The 21979-nt window shown below is 41.3% G+C and overlaps 1 protein-coding gene across 3 annotated transcripts in view; it reads left to right on the top strand.

The window, feature by feature from the left end:
- The first annotated feature begins 1703 nt into the window (after positions 1-1703).
- Positions 1704-21979, top strand: part of LOC128423651 (collagen alpha-1(XXVIII) chain-like) — a 39240-nt gene continuing 18964 nt past the window's right edge. For all 3 annotated transcript variants that reach the window (XM_053409074.1, XM_053409081.1, XM_053409088.1), the window contains exons 1-14: positions 1704-2093; positions 3890-4052; positions 4976-5544; positions 7479-7499; positions 8934-8993; positions 10653-10706; positions 11250-11294; positions 12302-12328; positions 12781-12825; positions 13795-13839; positions 14919-14972; positions 16933-17001; positions 17397-17465; positions 19319-19387. In XM_053409074.1, coding sequence (XP_053265049.1) covers positions 3896-4052; positions 4976-5544; positions 7479-7499; positions 8934-8993; positions 10653-10706; positions 11250-11294; positions 12302-12328; positions 12781-12825; positions 13795-13839; positions 14919-14972; positions 16933-17001; positions 17397-17465; positions 19319-19387 — 1284 coding nt within the window. In that variant the 5' untranslated portion in view covers positions 1704-2093; positions 3890-3895. The remainder of the gene's footprint in view (positions 2094-3889; positions 4053-4975; positions 5545-7478; positions 7500-8933; positions 8994-10652; positions 10707-11249; positions 11295-12301; positions 12329-12780; positions 12826-13794; positions 13840-14918; positions 14973-16932; positions 17002-17396; positions 17466-19318; positions 19388-21979) is intronic.

The raw sequence follows: 21979 nt of genomic DNA on the forward strand, positions 1-21979 counted from the left end.
CACCAATAAAGAAATTATAATTAAATGATTTTAGAATGTTGCATCATTTTAATGTTGTTAGCTGCTCTGAGCCCGGCTTCGGCTGGGGAGGGCAGGATATAATAATAATAATAATAATAATTATTATTATTATTATTATTATTATTAAGGTTGAGTCCACAGTGTGGAACTAACTGACTTTCTTTCTGATTTTTCCCTATTGTGCTGTGTTTGTCATCATCATCATCAATTTTATTTCCATTAATTTGCTTCCTATGAAAATCCCAAGACGATTTTTGAATAAAAACATAAACAAACTATATGTATAGGATGATCTCAGACAGAGAACGATGTAAACAAATTAATATAAAAACAATTTTTAATTCAATACAGAGGCAGACTGGGATAAAAATCTCTACTTAAAATGATTCTTATTACTATTTTTATTATTAATGATACAAGTAAAAAGAAGTTGTTAGGTCAAATAAAAAATATCAACTTAATTTTCTGTGTAACTACAGAAAATCTTAAAATTACACATGCATTCCCCTTACTTCAGCACTTAAAAGTATATTTCAAGTTGCGGGTTATATATTATCATTTCAGGCAGCTACAAGTCTGTAAGCGCCCGATGTAGCATGCAACATGTCACATACCAGGAATTCTAGTGAGAATGTTGTCATGTGTCATGTGCACTTGGTCATAAAACTTGCGAGAAATCTGCTAAGCCACCCAGGCAAGAAAGCAGCTGGGCAAAATAAAATTTTGTCCTGAAGCAAAACAGAACTACTTCATAATAAGAACACCATGCAGCTAAGACATTGCTACTAAATAAATATGCACACACACACATACAAAGCATGAGTAACAAATGATAATTTGGATAGGGGGATTTCTTGCTTCTTACAGATCCGTATCCGAGTTTAACATGTTTCTTTTTGGGGAAAGCTTCGCTGCTTTGTTCTGTCTGGTGTCTCTTCAGCCAGCAACAGAACTTATTTCTCTATCTCTATCTCTCATTTTTTAAGACGCACACTTCTTCTGAAAACTTTAAGGATTCAGTTGTGCCATTTTTCTTTTCTGTTTTTTTAAGGTTGTCCTAGGCTTGAACCCAGATCCAGATAGACTACTGAACTGTGATTTTTGCAGTAACTTTGCTATCTGGGGGAAATGCAAGCAGGAAACTCCTCTCACAACATTTCAAGGGAAATGGGGTGATACACTGGCTAATTATTGGGGGATAATAAACATGGACTAAAGATGTGAATAACATCACATTTATTTTAGCCCTGATACAGGTGCATGTTAAGATTTTAAAAATATTTGCTGTACTGTTAGGTAGATGAAGCAATTCTGGGTTTACCCATCAGGGCCTATAAGTGAGAGAGTGAGTGAGTGAGTGAGTGTGTGTGTGTGTGTGTGTGTGTGTGTGTTCTAAGCAAGTAAGCTACTTTAACAAAACAATCAAGAAAATATGAGTCCTGTAGATGACACATGAGACCACATTAATTGGTGTTGCCCCCGAGACTCAAGTCCAGTTTCCAGGTCTCATGAAAATTGAGCTATGATGCCTCTCATATTAACCTGAACTATGGAACAAATATTTCTCAGAACAATGAGACCTAGGTGCAGGCATGTTTGAGGATTGCATTTGTATAAATGAGGTTTCCACATCACCACACACAGAGAAACAGTTTCTTCTCCGCAGCTGAAAGAAAAAATGAAAATCATTTGCCCCCAATGAGTTAAACAACTTTGTTGATTCCAGGTGTGTGAGAACGTAGGTGGGATATAAACTTCGCCATACTACCACACATGGGTTTACTTAGCCTGGGGATGAGTAAAACAAGTGTGAATAAATGTGTCCTGGATGGAATTTGAGTCAGTGTGGCTGTAGCTTTCGGTGGAACTAGATGATTGGAGGAGTGGTCCCTTTCCTTTGTCAAACTTTCTTCTTCTCCTCCTGCTCCCCCCCTCCTGCTCCCTCTGCAATTCACTTCAAGAGTGGAAGGCTCTGAGCCGGTAACAGCCTAGGCAGCAACCTCAGGCAGAAGTCTCTTCTCCCAGACACAGCACTCGTCACCACAGAACTTGGTGCATCCAACAAGACAGAGGTAAGAATCCTCTCTTGCCTGCCCGCCTCCAGCCGACTGCAGTGTTGTGCAAGGGCAAACTGTGCAAGAATTAAGATATCTTTTATAGGCACCAGCCTTTTAGCAGGGAGTTGGATTGCTGTAGGCTTTTTATTGCTCATTCCTCAGACGGTTTGAAACCAATACACAAAAGATACATGAAGCAGATTTATGTGTCGGGAGATCTTTATCGCCGCCCCCCCCCCCCAAATCCATGTGACTGGCACTTTCTCTGTGTTTATGCTGGGACTGTGTGTGTAGAATATAGGGCATCGAAATCTCTGCAAGGAGGGCTGAAACTCCCCAACAAACTCTTATCAAGGCAGTTTTTGCCACCAGCAAGCCATAAAAGTGACAGCAGAGGAAACTGTAAAACTAACTGAAGGACAGAGGCACGGGGCTTGTTTATATCTCTGGTGTGAATGTTATTCCTTTTTAAATCCCAATTTCATGTTTGGAAACAGCTCCCAGGGGTGAAATTGAAATTGTTGCAGCATGCGAGTTATTATAGAATCAGGTACTTGACATTGATTTTGGCATCAAACACCAGGCCTTTGGGCAGCTGTTTATATGCAACAGATTCCTCTTGAATGAGACATACTGATCTATATGTAATGCATCCCTCTTAAATAGAAACATACGGGTAAAAATTAATTTGCGGGTGTAGATGCACAATCTGCCACATTCTTTGTTGTCGTTGTTCAAGTTGTGCCACCATCTCAACCTATGGAAGGCAAGCAAAGATTGCTGTACAGCTCTGCCTACCTGTCCTTCAGCTCCATTCTAGACCTTTTGACTGCTTGCTGTCTTTTGGCAGCGGAGTGGGATAAAACCTATGGAAATAACCCAGTATGGCATAGTGGCTAGAAAATTGTACTCATTGGGGTAGGAATTCAAATCCTTGATCTGCCAGAAAGCATTCCAGGTGGTCTAGAGCAAGTCATTATCAATCAGCATACCTTGAAGAGCTACTGTAAAGTACTTTCTAGATTATTGTTGTTGCTATTTATGACTATTCGGTGCCTCTAACCTAGATGCTGTAGTATTATAGAATTTAAAATGAACAATCTGTCCACATGTTTTCAGTCTATGGACTGTTGGTGTGTGTGTGGAAGTGAAATATAACTTAAATACTATACGTTGCTTGAACTCCTTGGAGGAAGGAGAAGATAAAAATTTGCCAAATAATATTTTTTTAGACATAGTAAATATGGCAAAGCCTGTTGCTGCATGCAGTGGTATCATTGCAAGTGACATTTCCTAGGAAATGCTAGATGAATGGATCATGTGCTTTTATTTGTTTATTTAAGGTATTTATATACAGTGGTACCTCTGGTTACGAACTTAATTCATTCCAGAGATCCGTTCTTAACCTGAAACCGTTCTTAACCTGAGGTACCACTTTAGCTAATGGGGCCTCCCGCTGCCACCATGCCGCCAGCACACAATTTCTGTTCTCATCCTGAAGTAAAGTACTTAACCCAAGGTACTACTTCCGGGTTAGCGGAGTCTGTAAACCGAAGTGTTTGTAACCCGAGGTACCACTGTACTGTTTAATAATTGACATTTGTAAGCAATGTACATTAAATTACAGTACATTTTAAAAAGCCATCAAAGAACAATTAAAAATCATCATAAAACCTTTTCGCTAAGTTGGTAACAAGGAGATCTCCATTTTGCAAGTAGAAAACTAGCTTTTGTTTGCTTTGCATTTTTGTATTGTGTGCTTTGTTTTGCTTTCGCAATCACAATTTCTTGTGTCTTTTTGGCCAACAAAGCAAACCATGTCCTCTAGGTTATGGTGGCTTTTGTTCCTGCTGGACCACCAAGTCTTTTTGGCACAGAACACCAACGAAGAAAAAAGAAATGGAATCAGAAAACAGAAGCCCAAACCATTCCTCTCAAATGCAGTAGAAAAATATCCCAATCCAAGTGACCAAGGTGACTACTTTGAATTTTAACAGATTCTTTGAAATGGTCGGTTCTGATCCCAAAGTTTATCTGGATGGGATTGCTTTGAAATGTATTAAAGTCTGAACACACCTGCGAGGAAGGACTATGGTGAAGTGGTAGGCAGGAGTGGCCAATGTGATGGCCAATGTGCCACTTCCCAACAGTGGTGTTGCTGCTACTTACTGGGATGGGGCAGGGGTAAAATACAAAACAAAATGGCAGCTGCTCAGATTCACTTCTCTCCAAACTGTATTTCACCTCACCCCTGAAGTATTGGCAAAATGTCGATTTCAAGGTGGGTGGGACTGCTGAGAAATTTCTGAGAAATTGTTCTTGTCACTTCAGCCCAACTCTAATGGGAGTAACATTCTCTACAGTTATCAAATGATTAACCTAGGCCACGTTCACACCACATATATAAAGAAGAGTTTGGATTTGATATCCCGCTTTATCACTACCCGAGGGATTCTCAAAGCGGCTAACATTCTCTTTTCCCTTCCTCCCCCACAACAAACACTCTGTGAGGTGAGTGGGGCTGAGAGACTTCAAAGAAGTGTGACTAGCCCAAGGTCACCCAGCAGCTGCATGTGGAGGAGCGGAGACGCGAACCCGGTTCACCAGATTATGAGTCTACCGCTCTTAACCACTACACCAAACTGGCTCTCAGTGTGGTCTACTACAGTACCATTTTAAACAGTCATGCCTCCCCTCAAAGAATTCTGGGAACCGTGGTTTATGAAGGATGCTGAGAGAGTTGTTAGGAGGCCCTTCTCCCCCACCCCACCCCACTGCCGCCCCAGAGCCCCAGTTCTCTGTGGAGAGGGTAGACGCTTTTGAGAACTGTAACAGACCATAGCTCCCGTAATATGGCTGTAATGTAAATTATTTACCTGGTGATGTGTTATTTCTAGATGAAGACTGCATTCTGGAAATGGCTTTCCTTCTGGACAGTTCGGAGAGTGCAAAGAACTTCAATCACGAACAACAGAAGAAGTTTATCTTGGAGATAGTGGACAGGATGAAAGGGCTGCAGCTCAGCTCTGGACGTTCCCTCAGCTGGAGGACGGCCTTGCTGCAGTACAGCAGCACTGTCCTCATAGAGCAAACTTTCAGAGATTGGAAGGGCCCAGATGCCTTTAAATCCCGCATCGCCCCCATCACCTACATCGGCCACGGCACCTACACCACTTACGCCATCACCAACCTCACGCAGCTCTACATGACCGAGGGGACTCACGGTAGCGTGAAAGTAGCTGTGCTCTTGACGGACGGAGTGGACCACCCCAGAAACCCAGATATTTTCTCAGCCACTGCCGATGCTAAACACCAAGGCATCGTGTTCTTCACAGTGGGGATGACCAGAGTGGCCGAGGAGGTGGCCAATGCCGCCAAGCTTCGGCTCCTGGCCAGTGTCCCGGCATCCAGGTTTGTCTTCAATCTGCAAGAGAAAGGAGTTGTGGAGAGAATTCTCAAAGAAATGGTAGGGACAAAGATTTCAGTGGGGCCTATATAAAGCGTATATTATACTTAACAGAATATAAGTGTACTCTGCACTTCTAGTATTATAATAATGGTGTCGTCTCTATCCCTGCTCTTTGCCCCAGGAGTCCTTGTTCTCAAAGAGGCCCCTGGTGGGGAACGTACTCAAAGAGTTCTGTTACCCGCCTTTCATCACAGGACTCTGCTGTGTTTTGCTTTATATGCAGTGTTTTCTTGCCTGTCTTCCCTTACATAATTCTTCTCCTGACACCTCCTGTACAGTGTCCACTTCTGCCTGTTCTTCTTCCTCTATTCCCTCCTCATTGCCTTCACCGAGACAAGATAAATTTCTTTTGCAGTTCGTCTCTTTTCCTTCTACCTACTCGTAAATCTCTCTTCTGTGTTTCTCCTCTGTTTCTCCCATACCCCTCCTTCCTGCTGCGACCCCTAGATGCTGCCCTTTTATCTCTTGAAGGATGCCAACCACCACTTCCAGCTCCCACTCCTCAACTGTGTGTGTCACCTCAACTGCAGCATTTCTCAAGCTCAAGCAAGGAGTGACAGCATCTGTCTCAGTCCTTTCACAAATGAGTTGTACCCAAAAACTGACATGAGCAGAAGGCCACACCCTTCACACAACATGGCTTGCCTCTCAACTCCTTCCCATGTGGACGAGAATGACTGAAGAAGGCCATAGCTTCAACATTATCTCAGCTGTGGTAGTTTATTAAACACACACACACACACACACACACAACTAGATTTTTTGTTGTTGCTGCACAACTTGGTTTCACTTTTATTCACAAGGCCACATAATCAATTCTGAACTTTTAAGGTTTGTCAATTCAATATTAATGGGTGCTGACTAGGACTGGGCCCTAGGCATTTTGCTGCCTGAAGAAAGTGACAAAAGGGAGTATGTACCCCTTTGCATTTCATATGCGGAAGGTGACTGGATTGGACACTGACCATAAGAAAACATCCTCCTGGGGGCAGCAGGCTAGTTTAGGGGGTAGAAGCAATATTTCTATCATGACATTCATTCAGTCATTCATTTTATATATTTAATATCATTTCTTCTAAGTATGGTAAGCCCACAACGTACATAAGGGTAACGTTTCAAGGATCGTGCATGTCACTTTCGATCCTTCATTTGCATACAAACTATCCAATCACTGAACGTCACTTTTGATCCTTCATTTGCATAACTATCTACAGTATCCCCCTGCTGGCCCAGAGTGAGAACTTCAGTACATAACAGTGCCTAAAGCCAATATTGTGTCTAGTCAAAACTTAATGGGTTCAATGGCGGGTGGGATTGCCAAAGCCATTTCCCCCAGATCTCTATCTATCTATCTATCTATCTATCTATCTATCTATCTATCATCTATCTATCATCTATCTATCTATCTATCGTCTATCTATCTATCACCTGCCATGCCTGTAAAACTCAATGTGCACAAGCTAACTGCGCATAAGTTACGGGCTTCCTGTAGTTTACAAAGTGCAAAACCAGTTACTCAAACATTTACATGTAAACATTCATAATCAATATTCACAATAAAAGAATTCCATCAAAATTAATTGGTTTGCAGCATAGAATTCTCCAATTTGGATTAAACATCCCCAGTGCTTGAACTCTGGGGACACATTCCTTACATGATGATAGGCTTTTATACAGTGATATTTAACACTGCATTCCTAATTTGTGGGTTTTAATTGAATCCCTAGGGAGCACATATCTATGCCTTGAACAGCCAGAAATACTACTCTGCTTCTTCCTATGATTTGTTGTGTTTGTGTACAAGAATAGGCATATGCTGGCCCTATGTCAGCACCTTCCCAGCCAGCAAAGTCTCTTTTTTCATTTTTCTCAGAGTGTGCCTTGTTACGTATAAAATAATTAATTTTGTTTGCACTTATTTGTCTCCCCAGAAAGAACTGGCAGAAGAAGGGGTAAGTCTTAACTGTGAACTGGGTACGATGGATTACATCTACAGCATTTTAAATTAAGAGTGGTGGTGAAACAACAAACTATCTTTCCAAAACTATGTTCATTATTACCATTTCAGTAAATTAAAACAAATAGAAAAAGAAGAATAAGTCTTGCTAAATGATGAGCACTAAAAAGTGAAATAAGAAAATGTAAATTTGTTTGGTCTTTGATGCATCTTGTAGTTTCCGATTCCAGCAATAGTTTGAATATATCTATAACCTAATGCTAATTCCCAAGGGTATCACATAAGAAAATAAGAAGAGCCTTCCTCCAACATGCCAGAGGCCATTTTAGGTTTTTTTGGTCCAGTATTGTCTTCTCAGGACGCGGGTGGCGCTATGGGTTAAACCACAGAGCTTAGGACTTGCCGATCAGAAGGTCTGCGGTTCAAATCCCCGCGATGGGGTGAGCTCCCGTTGCTTGGTCCCTGCTCCTGCCAACCTAGCAGTTTGAAAGCACGTCAAAGTGCAAGTAGATAAATAGGTACCGCTCCAACGGGAAGGTAAACGGCGTTTCTGTGCGCTGCTCTGCTTCACCAGAAGCAGCTTAGTCATGCTGGCCACATGACCTGGAAGCTGTACGCTGGCTCCCTCGGCCAATAAAGCAAGATGAGTGCCGCAACCCCAGAGTCAGCCACGATTGGACCTAATGGTCAGGGGTCCCTTTACCTTTATTTATTACCTTTATTGTCTTCTCACAGTGGATAACAAGATGCCTATGAAAATCACACAAGCTGGACACAATCACAATTATAATGTCCTGATTGTGGTGCCAATAAATTGGCTTTCCAAACCATGCTGCCTCTGATCCTGGACATAATACAGTCCTCATGACTAGTAGACATGGATAGTCTTGAAAGAAGGGTTTGTCTCATCCCTTTTTTAAAAAGCCATCCAGGTTGGTGGCAGTCACAACATCTTGTGGTAGCAAAGACCAAAGTTTAACTCTGCTGTATATGAAAAAGAACTGAATCACTGTTGTTAGAGTACTTCTACACCACACAGACATTTGAGATTCCGTCCAGCTATAGTTCACCCAGGACTACTAGAAAAATCTGAAATGGAGATATTTGTAAATTTATCACTTCAATAGGGAACACAAAATTCAGCACCAGCCAGAAAGCTGAAACATGAACAAGAAGTATGGATTCAATAATGAAATGAGAAATGTAAGTTTTGACTGTGTTGTGGGGAAACTGTGAAAATATTGATTAGAAAACTGTACCGTAAAACAGCATCCATTTTCAGTACTGTAAAGCAATAGGATGCTCTTTCAAGATTAGATCTTTCCTACTTGTGGTTAAATAAATAAATTATAGGAAAATAAAAGAGCTGTAGAGCTTTCTGCCTGGGTGGGAACTGATGATTAATTTGTATGGTTATTTCTATTTGAAGTGTCCCCAGCCTCCTATATGTAACTGTGAAAAAGGAGAAAGGGGTCTTCCTGGCCCTGCTGTAAGTATCTTCCCCCCCCAATTTACTTTCTTCTTATTTTATTTATCTTATTAAAAAATTATACACTACTTGATTGTAAACAATCCCAGAGTAGTTTACAAAAACCGCTTATTTTTTCATTGCAAGATTAAAAAATAAATCTTTTTGGTGGCATTATTTTATTAATTACCAGTATTATCTATTTCATTAAATACATATTCAGAGACAACAGCTGAGTGATCCAGAGAGAATAAGATGTTCATTCATAAATGATAGGGTCCTTGATTGTGTGGAGAGCCTTCACATTCAGCTGTACAGATGAGGGCTACCTACATAACAGCTATAATGTAATGCTAAGCTAAATCATGGTTTAGTGTGAATGTGAAAATGTAAGGGTTTTTCATGAAGAGATTGCAGCTGGAAAGGGAAAATCAGCATTATATGATGGGGGGGGATGTAAGCTGGCATGTTGATGCCAATGATGTGTGAACGTTACTGAAACCCTGCGTGCATGAGAATCACCAGTCTCACAATAAACACCTGTCTGGAAGGGACTGCTTCGTGGTCTGACAAAAGACAGAAGAACCACAGGAAAAATATAGCATGGCAATGATTGGATGATGGTGCCATGAAGATGCCCTACAAGAAGCAACTGAGCAAAGCATGGCAATTTCACACTAAATGCCAAGTGTGGAAGCACGTTTAGAATCAAATCATGGTGTGCCCCCCCCCCCCAAAGAGTCTAAGAACACTTCCAGCCCTTAGACTCTTTTGGATGGGATTCAATCTCATGTTGTGTGGTTGTAAGTGGCTTGGGAGGTCTTGTGCAACAAACTTGCTTCCCCAAAAGATTAGATATATTTATTTATTTATTTGCAACAAGTACAGTGGTACCTCAGGTTAAGTACTTAATTCGTTCCGGAGGTCCGTTCTTAACCTGAAACTGTTCTTAACCTGAAGCACCACTTTAGCTAATGGGGCCTCCTGCTGCTGCCGCGCCACCAGAGCACAATTTCTGTTCTCATCCTGAAGCAAAGTTCTTAACCCGAGGTACTATTTCTGGGTTAGCGGAGTCTGTAACCTGAAGCATATGTAACCTGAAGAGTATGTAACCCGAGGTACCACTGTAGTGGGAAAATGCACTGGAAAGTGTAGGGTTTTGTTATGTATTTTTGTGCTTGTATACTGTAAACCACCCTGTGATCCTCAGATGAAGGGTGGTATATGAATGTAATTAACAACAACAACAACAACAACAACAACAACAACAACAACAACAACAACACTTGCTTTAGCATAACATCATCTAATTGCACAGGGTGAATGCTTAATAAAAAAAGGGCACCTGGAAACACCCTAATAGAAAACATATGTTCATGAAAACATTATTATCTACCAATGAGCTGTTTAAAAGCTGAGAATGACCCGGTAAAATGCATTCTGACCAATGTAGCTCTTGCACTGATTGGAGCATGAGTTGCTTTTAAGCTTCAGGTGTGAGAGGGAAATCTTTAGAACTTTACTTATTGCCTGCAATCATAGAATCACTTTCTTAATAGTGAGAATATAAACCAAGAGGTCTCCCCCCTTTCTTTGCATGTTTAAAAATGCAATTAACAGATGAAGTTTAAACACAAGGCTTTCCATTTAACTACCCATCTGTTGTTTTTCTGCTTCCAGGGTAAAAAGGGCCGTCCTGGTGATGATGGAGCCCCTGGTCCAAAGGGCGTGAAGGTAACATGACATTGGATTTAATTGAAATGCTCTTTGATTAACATTAGTAATTTAAGATGGGAGCAAGTTGAAATAAAAGCATGCTCAGTCGCCACATGGCAGTTTACAACTGAGGGGGTATAAATCATTCTAAATCAGTGGTTCCCAACATTATTATTTTTTTGGCCATGCCCCACCTAAGCATCTCTAAAATCCTGATGCACCCCGTCCCCCATGACATATAATTCTTATTATTCAAAAAGTGAGGAAGCCTAAAAGGCCATTAACTGTTAATAACTCATTCTCGAATTGCCTCCTTTAAAAATCAAATTGCCCCCCTGTGTGGGGGGGTTGTCCCATGTTGGGAACCACGGTTCTAAAACATCCACATTTCTGAATAAGAATTATGTTTTGCATTGAAGATGGAGCTAGTTTGAACGGCAGGGTACATTTTTCCTATCTGTTTTCAGCAATATATAATGTAATCTTAACTTAAATGGACAACATTTTCACTGACTACAGAATGTTAAGCAAAGTAATAACCCAACACCCTGATGCTTCTAGGGGGAGCCAGGCTTAAATGGAATTCCAGGAAGAGATGGAACAGAGGTAAAAAGTGTGTGTGTGTGTGTGTGTGTGTGTATTCTATTATGTATTTATTTACTTTAAGGGAAACGCCATTATTTAAAAACACATTTGCCCCATATATATCACTGCTCCTTTTTGATCTCATTTTTACTTTTTGTGTATACCTTCTTAAAATGCAAGAGAATATAAAGAAGGGTGTGAAGAAAATAACTTGAAAGCAGCAATGTCAAAGGGCAAAAAAATGCAAAAAAAAAGACTGCTCATTCTACTCATGGTTATGTAAGATTCACTTTGAACAATAACTTAGCAACATGTGAGCCATTGCTACTCCCAAGTCCTAAGGTCTCACATAAAACCTCTGAATCATGTGATTCAGGTTGCTCATGGTCTTCCAAATCATGTCAGCAATATTTTTGCCGTATTTCCAGAACTGGAATGACACTGGAAATGGCTGGCTTTTGGCACTCACAATGGTACCCAATGGCATTTGCAGAGCCAGCTTTATTACATATTTTCATATCTGAAGCATAAATCAAGACAATACTCACTCTACACACAAGAGCTCATTGGTCTGCTTTTGGAGTGTTTTTCATCACACAGATCTAGTGATGGAAAGCAGCACCCGTTCTGAAATTTGCAGAGCAACTTCTAAAACTTTTCAGGGGTTTGATTTCTCCTCCCCACCCCACCCCAAAGGCAAAGAGACCTTAATCACCAAATGCAAGCAAAGCAGGCTGGATGAAGCCAGCCAATAAATTTGTCATTTCTGTTACCCATTCTAAAACTCTGGATTAATAAGTAAGATTTATTTTCCTAGTACTTGCCGTAAATTTTGCTGCTGCTGCTGCTGATATATGTATATATACCCCACCTTTTCCCTTGACAGGGATTCAACGCGGCTTACAGATAAAATAGGAGCAGCTAAAAACATAGCCGGGGGGGGGCAGGAACCAGAATTAGTGATTACTGTTTAGTGTCAGTAGCAATTTAATCAATATGCATTCTGCTCTTCTTCTTTTTCCCATCAGGGAAAATCTGGATACAAAGGAGAAAAGGTACAGATTTTTTGCCTTCTTGAATCAACTAGGTGCTAAAGACCAATACTGCCATATTGATTACAGTGGTACCTCGCAAGACGAAATTAATTCGTTCCGCGAGTCTTTTCATCTTGCGAGTCTTTTCGTCTTGCGAAGCACAGTCAATTCACAACTGCACCTCTTCAAGCGGTTTTAAGAAAAAGGAAACAAACTCGCAAGACGTTTTTGTCCTGCGAAGCAAGCCCATAGGGAAATTCGTCTTGCGAAGCAACTCAAAAAACGAAAAACTCTTTCGTCTTGCGAGTTTTTCGTCTTCCGAGGCATTCGTCTTGCGAGGTACCACTGTACTGGATTTGAGGACAAAGAATTTAGCATCTAAAATAGAATGGGAATGGGTGGGGGATAAAGCACTGCCAAGAACATTACACATTTTTCAAAGTAATGATTGATTGTGCTTTTCTCAATCTAAGGGTGAAAGAGGCGAATGTGGAACACCAGGAATAAAAGGCGACAGGGTAAGTAACTAGCTGATGGTCAACTACATCAGATTGCAATGTAAGGACTTGTATAATCAGAAACTGTGCCGCTCATAGAACTTCTAGGCCCAGTGCTGCAATAGTAGTGTGAGCAATGTGTAAACAATATAGGTAAATTATAGGACCATTAGATCCAGTCGTGGCCGACTCTGGAGTTGCGGCGCTTATCTCGCTTTACTGGCCGAGGGAGCTGGCGTACAGCTTCCGGGTCATGTGGCCAGCATGACTAAGCCGCTTCTGGCGAACCAGAGCAGCGCACAGAAATGCCATTTACCTTCCTGCCAGAGCGGTACCCATTTATCTACTTGCACTTTGACGTGCTTTCGAACTGCTGGGTTGGCAGGAGCAGGGACCGAGCAACAGGAGCTCACCCCGACCTTCTGATCGGCAAGTCCTAGGCTCTGTGGTTTAACCCACAGTGCCACCTGCATCCCTTTGTGTAAACAATACCATTATAATAAGTATTATTAGCCCTTATAGCCCACCTTTTCCTCCAAGGAACTCAAGGTAGCGTACTTGGTTATCCCTCTCCTCATTTAATCCCCACAACAACCCTTTGAGGTAGGTTAAGCTGAGAGGCAGGGACTGGCCCAAGGTCACCCAGTGAGCTTCATGTCTTAGTGGGGATTTGAACCCTGGTCTTCCAGGTCCATGTCTGACATTCTAACCACTATACCACACTGGGTGTCATGGGTAGGGGCAGGGAGAAAGAGAGACTTATTGGAGAGGAAATAGTCCTGGAATGCTAGGTACATATTTGCAGAGAGCGTGATAATACAAACTGGATTTTTAAATATCTAGTTTGACGTTAGCCTTTCTGCCCATGTTTCAATTATCCTTCCCACATTTGAATCATTTTGTTTTTCCCTTGCTGGCGATTCACTGTATGATTTGTAATATTTTGCACTGTATATGGGCTCACATATAATTCCTCCTCTTATCACTCAGGGTCCAGAAGGCCCAGGTGGACCAAGAGGCCTCCGAGGTCTTCAGGTAAATGAACAGAGAGTGGAAAGGCTTTGCTTCAAGACTGTGCTAGCTGCCATCTTTCTGAAGCTAAATTGTCCCTCCTGTGAATTATATGTTGGCTGTCAGTCACTGATGCCAACTCCCCATCCCATCACTCTTCGTGTCCCTGGAACTGTGGGCTATCTATATCCAACTGATCACTGCATTCTGCAGGTGAGGACTTCCTGTAGATACTTGTCATCAAGAAGTCTGTTCTGTACAGTCTAGGAATCAGCCCTTTAGTGTGGTGGCACCTCCCCTTTGAAACTATCTCCTGTTACGTATCAGACAGGTACCATCTCTAATATTATGTTTTTAAGGCGCCTATTGAAAACCTTCCTTTTCCAACAAGACTTTTAAGTGGAGATTTTTCTGTCTCTCTGTGTGTTTGTATTGGGCTCGAAATAATGTTTTAATTGTTGGTGTTCTCATAGTTAAATCACTTCAGGATGTTTTATGGGATGTGCTTAATAAATGAAATAAATCAGTAACCCATGGTTAACAAGCTGATGAATGACTGACCTTCTTCTGTTTCTTCCTGTATTTAGAGAACTAGTCTCTGTAGTCCTCACGTACCTTTAACAAAGGGGTGGGGAACACACATGGGGGGGCGTTGTGTCACAGAGAAGGGAAAGCCTTTTCACAGCCATTTTCTTTAACCATTAGCCTAATACGGTTAAGGTAGCAATGCCCAAGTCAGGATTCTCCAGCAGGCTGAAAGACCTTTCTTGTGGGTTGCCAGTCTGCTAGTAATGGGTTTTATGAGCTAAAAGCACAACAGACTGAAAGAAACTTACAGATCAGAGCTTCAAATGGAAAAACAAATGCATATGATACAGGTTTTTGAAGGCCATGAAACGAAAGGCAGTGTAATCATCTCCAATGCAAAACAAACCAGGATAAACAGATGGTAAGTGAATGTAATAGGCAAATATCACAATAATTTGAACACTGAATAAACTGTTTTGTGTGGATTGAAGTAAAACAGTCATATTCCTATTTAACGATGCACTCGGCCAAGGTCTTTTTAAAAAATAAATAAAAAACGCCTTCCTGTTTAACAGGGTTCCCAAGGACTGCCTGGAGACCAAGGACCTGAAGGAATGCAAGGATCAAAGGCAAGACTCTTAACATTAATTTAATTCTAAACGCTGTGAGAGACTGCTGCTACCTTTGCAATTTTGGGGCCCACTTTTGCTTTCACTCATGTTGGCCCGGTTCATGCGCCATATGAAACTGGAAAACCAAAAACTGTTAAAAAGAAACATGGTGCCCTGCAGATGTTGTTGGACTCCAACTCCTCTCAGCCCCAGCCATCATGACAAATGGTATGGGATGATGGGAACCGTTGGCCAACAACCTATGGAGGTTTCCACACTGGCTGCCCCTGTAAACCATGGCTTGGAAACCCAGGTGTGCCTTCCAGGTGTGGTTGGACTCCCAGTTCCCATCAACCTCAGCCACCATGGCCAATGATCAAGGATGATGGGAATTGTAATCTGGTAACATCTGGAAAGGCCCACAGGCTCTTCATCCCTGAGGAAAATGTTGCTACTATTCAGATATTTCCTCTGCTATGAATTCTATCCATCTTAGCTGTGCTGAAACTGACTTTTCCGGCCGTGTCTGCAAAACCACCAAATGGATCATCTAAGAAGCAAGAATCAACTCCGTTGTCATTCAACAGCGAGATGTCATATGACATTCCACATCACAAAAAAATCCCCTTCAAGGCACTTCAGCCCATTCAGAGCTTTGTATGGCTTTAAGCCGCAGGGAACCATTAAAGTACAGCTCCTAAATAACACCTTGTTGAGGCTTTTTATGACACTTGAATTTCTTCTCAAAAGCAAAAGAAAGCTATTTTTCCTCCAGGCCATCTCTCCAACAATGGGACAGAACATGAGTATTAATTAGTAAGAAATAGATCCACACACAACTGCTTTCTTCCACTTTGAGATTATTTTTTGTTACCATGCTGTTCTGTATTCTGTGAGGAAAACAGTCTTCATAGCAATTCAGCTTGCGTTTGGCTTTCATGCTGGTTACCATGCATGTAGCAACCCAGAAGGTCACATTAGACTCTTTCAAAAGTGCTTTTCTTGAGAATAGCATGGAGAGGGGGGTTGATTGTAAAATCCGCTTCAAGTTGGGCACATGTGGTTGGGTCAGTTTCCATGTGGGCAATTTCCAATTTTGCATCTATTACTTTCATCCCCAATTAAATTTTAGTGTCATATTCTGACGTGGCCAGGGTTGGCATGAGGGGGGCATCAATCGCCTGCCCCCGAGCTGGATCACCACAAGGGCCCGGATGCCCAGCTGTAACACCTCCCACCGCGGAATATTAGCGGTTCTACCCCAAAAAGCACTGCTGTCCATTGATGAAATAGCACACTAAAAAAAATATTGGTGCAATCATATGCTCAGTCACATCAAGACTGCTTTTCTTTTTCTTTTTCTGGCAGTGTATCAGCGGGGCCATGACATTGTTCAAGGGGCAAAAGATGCAAAGGAACTGAAAGCTGCAACATAGTGGGCACACTCTGATTCCAGAATTGATTTTAGAAATTATCCTTGTTAAATTGGAATTCACAAGCAGGGCAAAACAGGGCGGTGCAAACCAATGTTCAATGCAGGAGCACAACAAGGAAAACCCACTCATCTTTTCTACTTCTGCTAATTCCTTCTATGTTTGGATGTGTTTCCCAGTCTTGTTTCATTTATTATTCCCACTCCAAGCAATCTGCTAGTTTTATCATGGCAGAAGCATTATGATACATATTGCGAAAGCAATTCCCCCGCAACTTACGACCATTTAACTTGCGCACATTCAGCTTTACACGTGTGGCAAAAAATTAAAAGGGGGTTGAGGTTCCAGGAAAAATGGCTTTGGCAATCCCATTTAAGATTGAACCCCAATTGACTATACAGAATTTGGCTTTGGAACTTAACCCCAACATAAATTGTGGGCTTATTGTACCTTAGTTTAAGGGCAGGAGGGAGGAGCAGGTTTTCTTCTCTCTGAAACCTATCAAAAAGTTGAAATCAGTTCTTTTGTTTTGCAATTTTCTAAAGGGTGAAAGAGGCCTGCCTGGCCCTGCTGGACTGACTGGAGAAACGGGAGTAGGGTTGCCTGGCCCCAAGGTAAAAATGCCAATCATATAGCCTACTGTGCAGAAGGACAGCTGCTGAAATAATATATGGCTGGATTAAAAAACAAACCAAAAACAACTTAAAACAAGGATAAATGATGTCTTTGTAATACCTGAAAGGTATTTTGGATTCAGTTCAAATACATTCATACCATTAAAGGGGGGGAGGGAACGCACAGAATGGTGTAACTCTCAGTAGTTTATTGGTAATAAAATTTGACATATATAGAGAGACAGAGGGGCAAATGAAGTTATTATTACAGGTATCAGATTTGTTTTACTTCCCTCTAGTCTTCTTAATATCACTGTATTAAATCAAAGAATGCTGCTTCATTTCAGTGTCCATAATTTTGTTCAAATCCAAAAATAACATATCTTTTTCTGAAGGGTGACATTGGTTTAACAGGAAGACCAGGCCCTGTTGGGCCACCTGGAGTTGGAGAACCAGGTTTACCGGTATGTACTGTACGTGGGGAGATCACACAGGGGGGAAATTCCTTAGTAACAAATAATTGCACCTTTATATGCAAAAATCAGTGCACATAAAAAGAAAGAGTGGCTCTGATCCACTCAAGGTTTGGTTCCTGGTTCTTTACTTTTTTCAGCCTTTCTTATTCAACTTCTCTTACAAGTTCTTTTCAAAGTAGTTACCTCTTTAATGGAGATGATCTGCAACTCTGTGTTCTAGATCTTTCACCTCTTTCTGATTGCTTTCTTGTTTCTTCTGTGCTATGTAATCTCACCCCATTTGTGTATCTGGCTTGTGGGCATCCTTCTATTATCCTCCATGTCTTTCTTTGGCTCAGATGGAACGGGAGTGTGATTGTAGAAGAATAAGAGATACCTCTTGGTCTTTTCATTCTTTTATCTGAGCAGCTGCCAACTCTTGTTCTCGGTGTCTCTAAGCTGTGTTCTTTCCTTCCATTTTCCATTTGTGTTTTTGTCTTCCATCTATGGAAACTATGACCACTGTGTTAATTCTATCATGTCTCTTGACTATGGTGATGCCCTCTGTTGTGGCTTCCTGTCTCCCACCTTCTTCTTCTTCTTGACTTGTTTATTCTCCTTTTCTATAACATGTTCATTTTCAGCTCCCTTTTTTGGGGGGTGGGATGTCTACAAATGTTTACACTCTACTCATCCAGTTTCAGAAGTAGCCAATTTGTGGACCTCCAGATACTGCTGGTCTCCAAGTCCCATCACCCATGATTATTGGCCACACTGTCTGAGGCTGATGGGAGTTGGACTCTCAACAATATCTAGAGGTCACCACATTGGTAACCTCCAAATTTCTTGTTCACATTTACACATCCACTTACCTGCTTCATTCTGAGATAGTTTCTAACTTGGCGTAGTAAATACAAACATAACTTTAGAAGTGAGAATGAAACATAGTAATTAGCAAAAGGATCCTGGTAGTTCTTCAGTTATACTGGCAGTGCCTGCCGCCCATTTTGTATACCACTTGTGGGGTGGGGGGGGTTGTTGTTTACAGTCAACACAGTATATACATTTTATGGAATAAATTTTAAACATTCATCTGCAGGGAAATACTGAGTTTGTTTTAGGAAGGAGGTTCGTCTCAATTTATGCAAAACTATAATATTTCCTACTAGATCAGGCCTACACTCTGGGCGAGTTTCCAGCACCATACAACATGTGTATGTCATCAGCATCCTCTGCAATGCATCTAGAACAGGGTTTCCCGAACTTGGGTGTCCATCTGTTTTGAGGCTATAACTTCCATCATCCCTAGCTAGCAGGACCAGTGGTCAGGGATGATGGGAATTGTAGTCCCAAGACAGCTGGAGACACAAGTTTGGGAAACCCTACTCTAGGGGTTCTGTCAAACACACACACAATCTCCTCAGCAAACAAGAAAATATGGAAATAATTCCCTAGAATGTGGGCAAACCACTGCATCTGTTTTAAAAGACTTGCTTAACTTTAAGCTTGAGTGAGCCCATAAAGAATCTATTATTAAAGTTGATCTGATACTTGACTGCATTTTCAGGCTATTACAGGGTAAACCTTGCAGGCTCACATGTTTAAGCCTTTTCTTTAATGGTGCCGGGAGCGGGGGGACTCCTAGCATAATCCAGTATAACTTGTTATACCTGGAGGTCATAGCTGTCTGCTGTTTGATGTATCATGAAAAAAGCTACTTTTGCTTTTCATAAATATAGCATTACTTTAGCAATTTAGGGCAGGTTGAGACTAGGCTCCAAACCACAAAGATGTATGAAGATCCTACTTTGATTGATTTGCTATTGATTTCCAGAATTTTGCTTTCAAAAACATTTTTACAGGGGCCTCAGGGACCACAAGGTATTCAGGGAGAAAGAGGATCTCCAGGAGAAGGGCTTCCAGGACCAAAGGTACAAAAGAGTTTTGCTTTAAAAATGCCATGGCGTATAAATGACCTTTTAAAGTGTTTGTGCAAGCCCATTTCCAAACTTGGAATTATCAAAACGTACATAGAAATGTGTTGCTTTTCATTGTAACCCAGTCCTCAGAAACTGCATGCTGTAGCTGGAGACCTGTTCAACATCAATAACAACTTTAGCACTTAGGCTGTGGACACATTCCTATTTATTCTGCATTCAGTGCTCTCCCACCACAGTTTTGGGAAGCACATGACATTAGCCACAGTAAGAATCTAAGATTGTACAGTGACATAGGCCATAAAAAGAGCTATCCCACTCTGGGCTTATATTTCTTTTCTTTTCTTTTCTTTTCTTTTTTCAACTGTTTTTATTTATTTTCATGGTACAGAAGATAAATTTTGAGAAAACAATTGTTACAACAATCTGGACTTATATTTCTTAACCAAGTGGAGGGAGGAAGTTGGATTAAAAGATAGAGTCAAGCTCCTCACTCCCCAGAACGACCTGGTACACGCTCCAAGAAGAGGGTAAGAGGTAAACAAAGCTGTTAAGCATTATGGCAAGGCTGGGCAGTCTTCAGACTTGAAGGATCTACTTCGTTTTTTACTACAACCTCAAGGTCCACCAATCAGACCTGGGTGCAAAGTAGTGGTTTGGAGTGGAGGCTTTGAGGACATAGAGTTAAGGAACAAGGTGCCTCGGAACACATGTTCAACCCAGGAATTTGTTTTCAGAGCTGAGTCTGGGCTCACAATCTGGCCCTACCCAAATCTAGTCCTGGTTTCCCCTTCAAGATTTCTTCATCTCCACAGCCTAATTTAGGCAGTGGGAAGAAGCTTTTTTCCCCCCTGCTGCTATTATTCAGACCATAATTCCTATTGATCTGTTAAAAATCACCCTGAGATTCCCCAGGTTAAGAATGGACCTCTGGAACGAATTAAGTACTTAACCCAATGTACCACTGTATTATCATATCTTATAGCATCTTTGGTATGTTTTTATTTTTGTCAACTATTTATGACCCATCCTTCACCCCTAAGTCACCAGACAGGGTACACTTGCACATTAAAACCACAAGTAAAGCATATAAAGCCAGAACCAACAATTACTATTTCAAATCAATATGATTAGGAATGCAGGCAGTAGCAGGAAAAAAGGAAAATTCAGCTCATCTCTCTTTTTATATATAAAGCTGAACACGCCTGTAGAAATCAAACCATTCCTGGGATGACATGAAGCAATTGCTTCCCTGCGAACACACAGCAACACTTCACAACAGCTTAGAGAAGTAAAGAATGCATTAACAAACTGAAACTACAAAGGAGATTTAAACAGGCAGAACAAATGTAATTAACCAATCTGGCATTTAGCCAGAACTCCACTGTTAATAGAACTTAGTTCCTCAGAAAAGCAAGGATGAAATGTCAACAGATATATGTAAGGCTTCTCATACATCTTTGTACATTCAAGTGTTTTCTTATCTAGGCAAATTATAATGTTAAATTTCCCGTTTTTAAACAAAATCAAACCTGTCAAAAGGAAGAACCAAACATTTGGCCTGTTTTCAAGATTGACGGGTACTATTTTAAAACAAGAAGTTTCAAAATATATGTAAGAAATATTAGAAGCAAAAGATTGTTCCTTGTTGATACTAATCAATAGCCTGATCCGGTTGGGGTAATGTGGTTGAGAAAAAAGGGGGTTTCTCCACCCACATCTCTGGCTACATCAAGAACACAATGTGCAAAGGAATAGGAAGATGGACTCCCCGGTGGTAGATCTCTGCATCCAGTGACTTGTGTGGTAGATAAGGCATTGGGCTGAATCCTTAGTCTGTTTCCAGGGGTGGAGTTTGTTGGTGCACCACCCCTTTCCTTGAGCAGGTGCAAAATCTCAGGGTATCCTGAGTGGAAGTTTTTGTCCTGAAGCCATATGGAGAGTGGACGGGCCTTAGAACTTCCAGTGGAGGCCTGGGGGCGGGGCAGCTTAGCTGACCTGCATCTTGAAGTGGCATGACCCTGTCCAAAACTCCAGCCATCTTGTAGGAGGCTTATACAGAATACACACCTAGCACCTTAAGCCGAAGCCTATCTACATTTGTAATCTATAAAGTTGTGGCAAATTCTCAACTCCAAGATGTTGTTGTCCCAGTTTGTTCCACCTGTTCACCACCTCACCTTTCCGTCCCCAGGAGCACATTGCACATGGGTCTGCAAAGTTGGTACTTTCAGTTTTAGCAGCACTAATCACCTGTCTGAGACCTTTTACCTCTTCTCCCTTATGGAGGGTGTTGAAGCAGAAGAAAATTCAGGCTCCTCCCCTCCCTAGGCAGGTGATAGTGCTGTTGGCCATCTGTCGTTTTAAATTACTGGAAACCACCCTGGTTTCACACAAAAATTGTGAGTCTAAGCACCTTAAATAAATAACAATATTTTCCACTATAAGAGAGCATAACATTGCCAAAAAGTGTGCGGTAGGTGAATCATGATCTTTACGTAGATGAATCATGTACATTAAGAAAGCCATGTTTGTTATACGGCAAGTGCTGAATTCTTCCCATCAATATGGAGAATTCAGGACCGG

The sequence above is a fragment of the Podarcis raffonei genome, chromosome 1 (assembly GCF_027172205.1).
Source record: "Podarcis raffonei isolate rPodRaf1 chromosome 1, rPodRaf1.pri, whole genome shotgun sequence".
Lineage (NCBI taxonomy): Eukaryota > Metazoa > Chordata > Lepidosauria > Squamata > Lacertidae > Podarcis > Podarcis raffonei.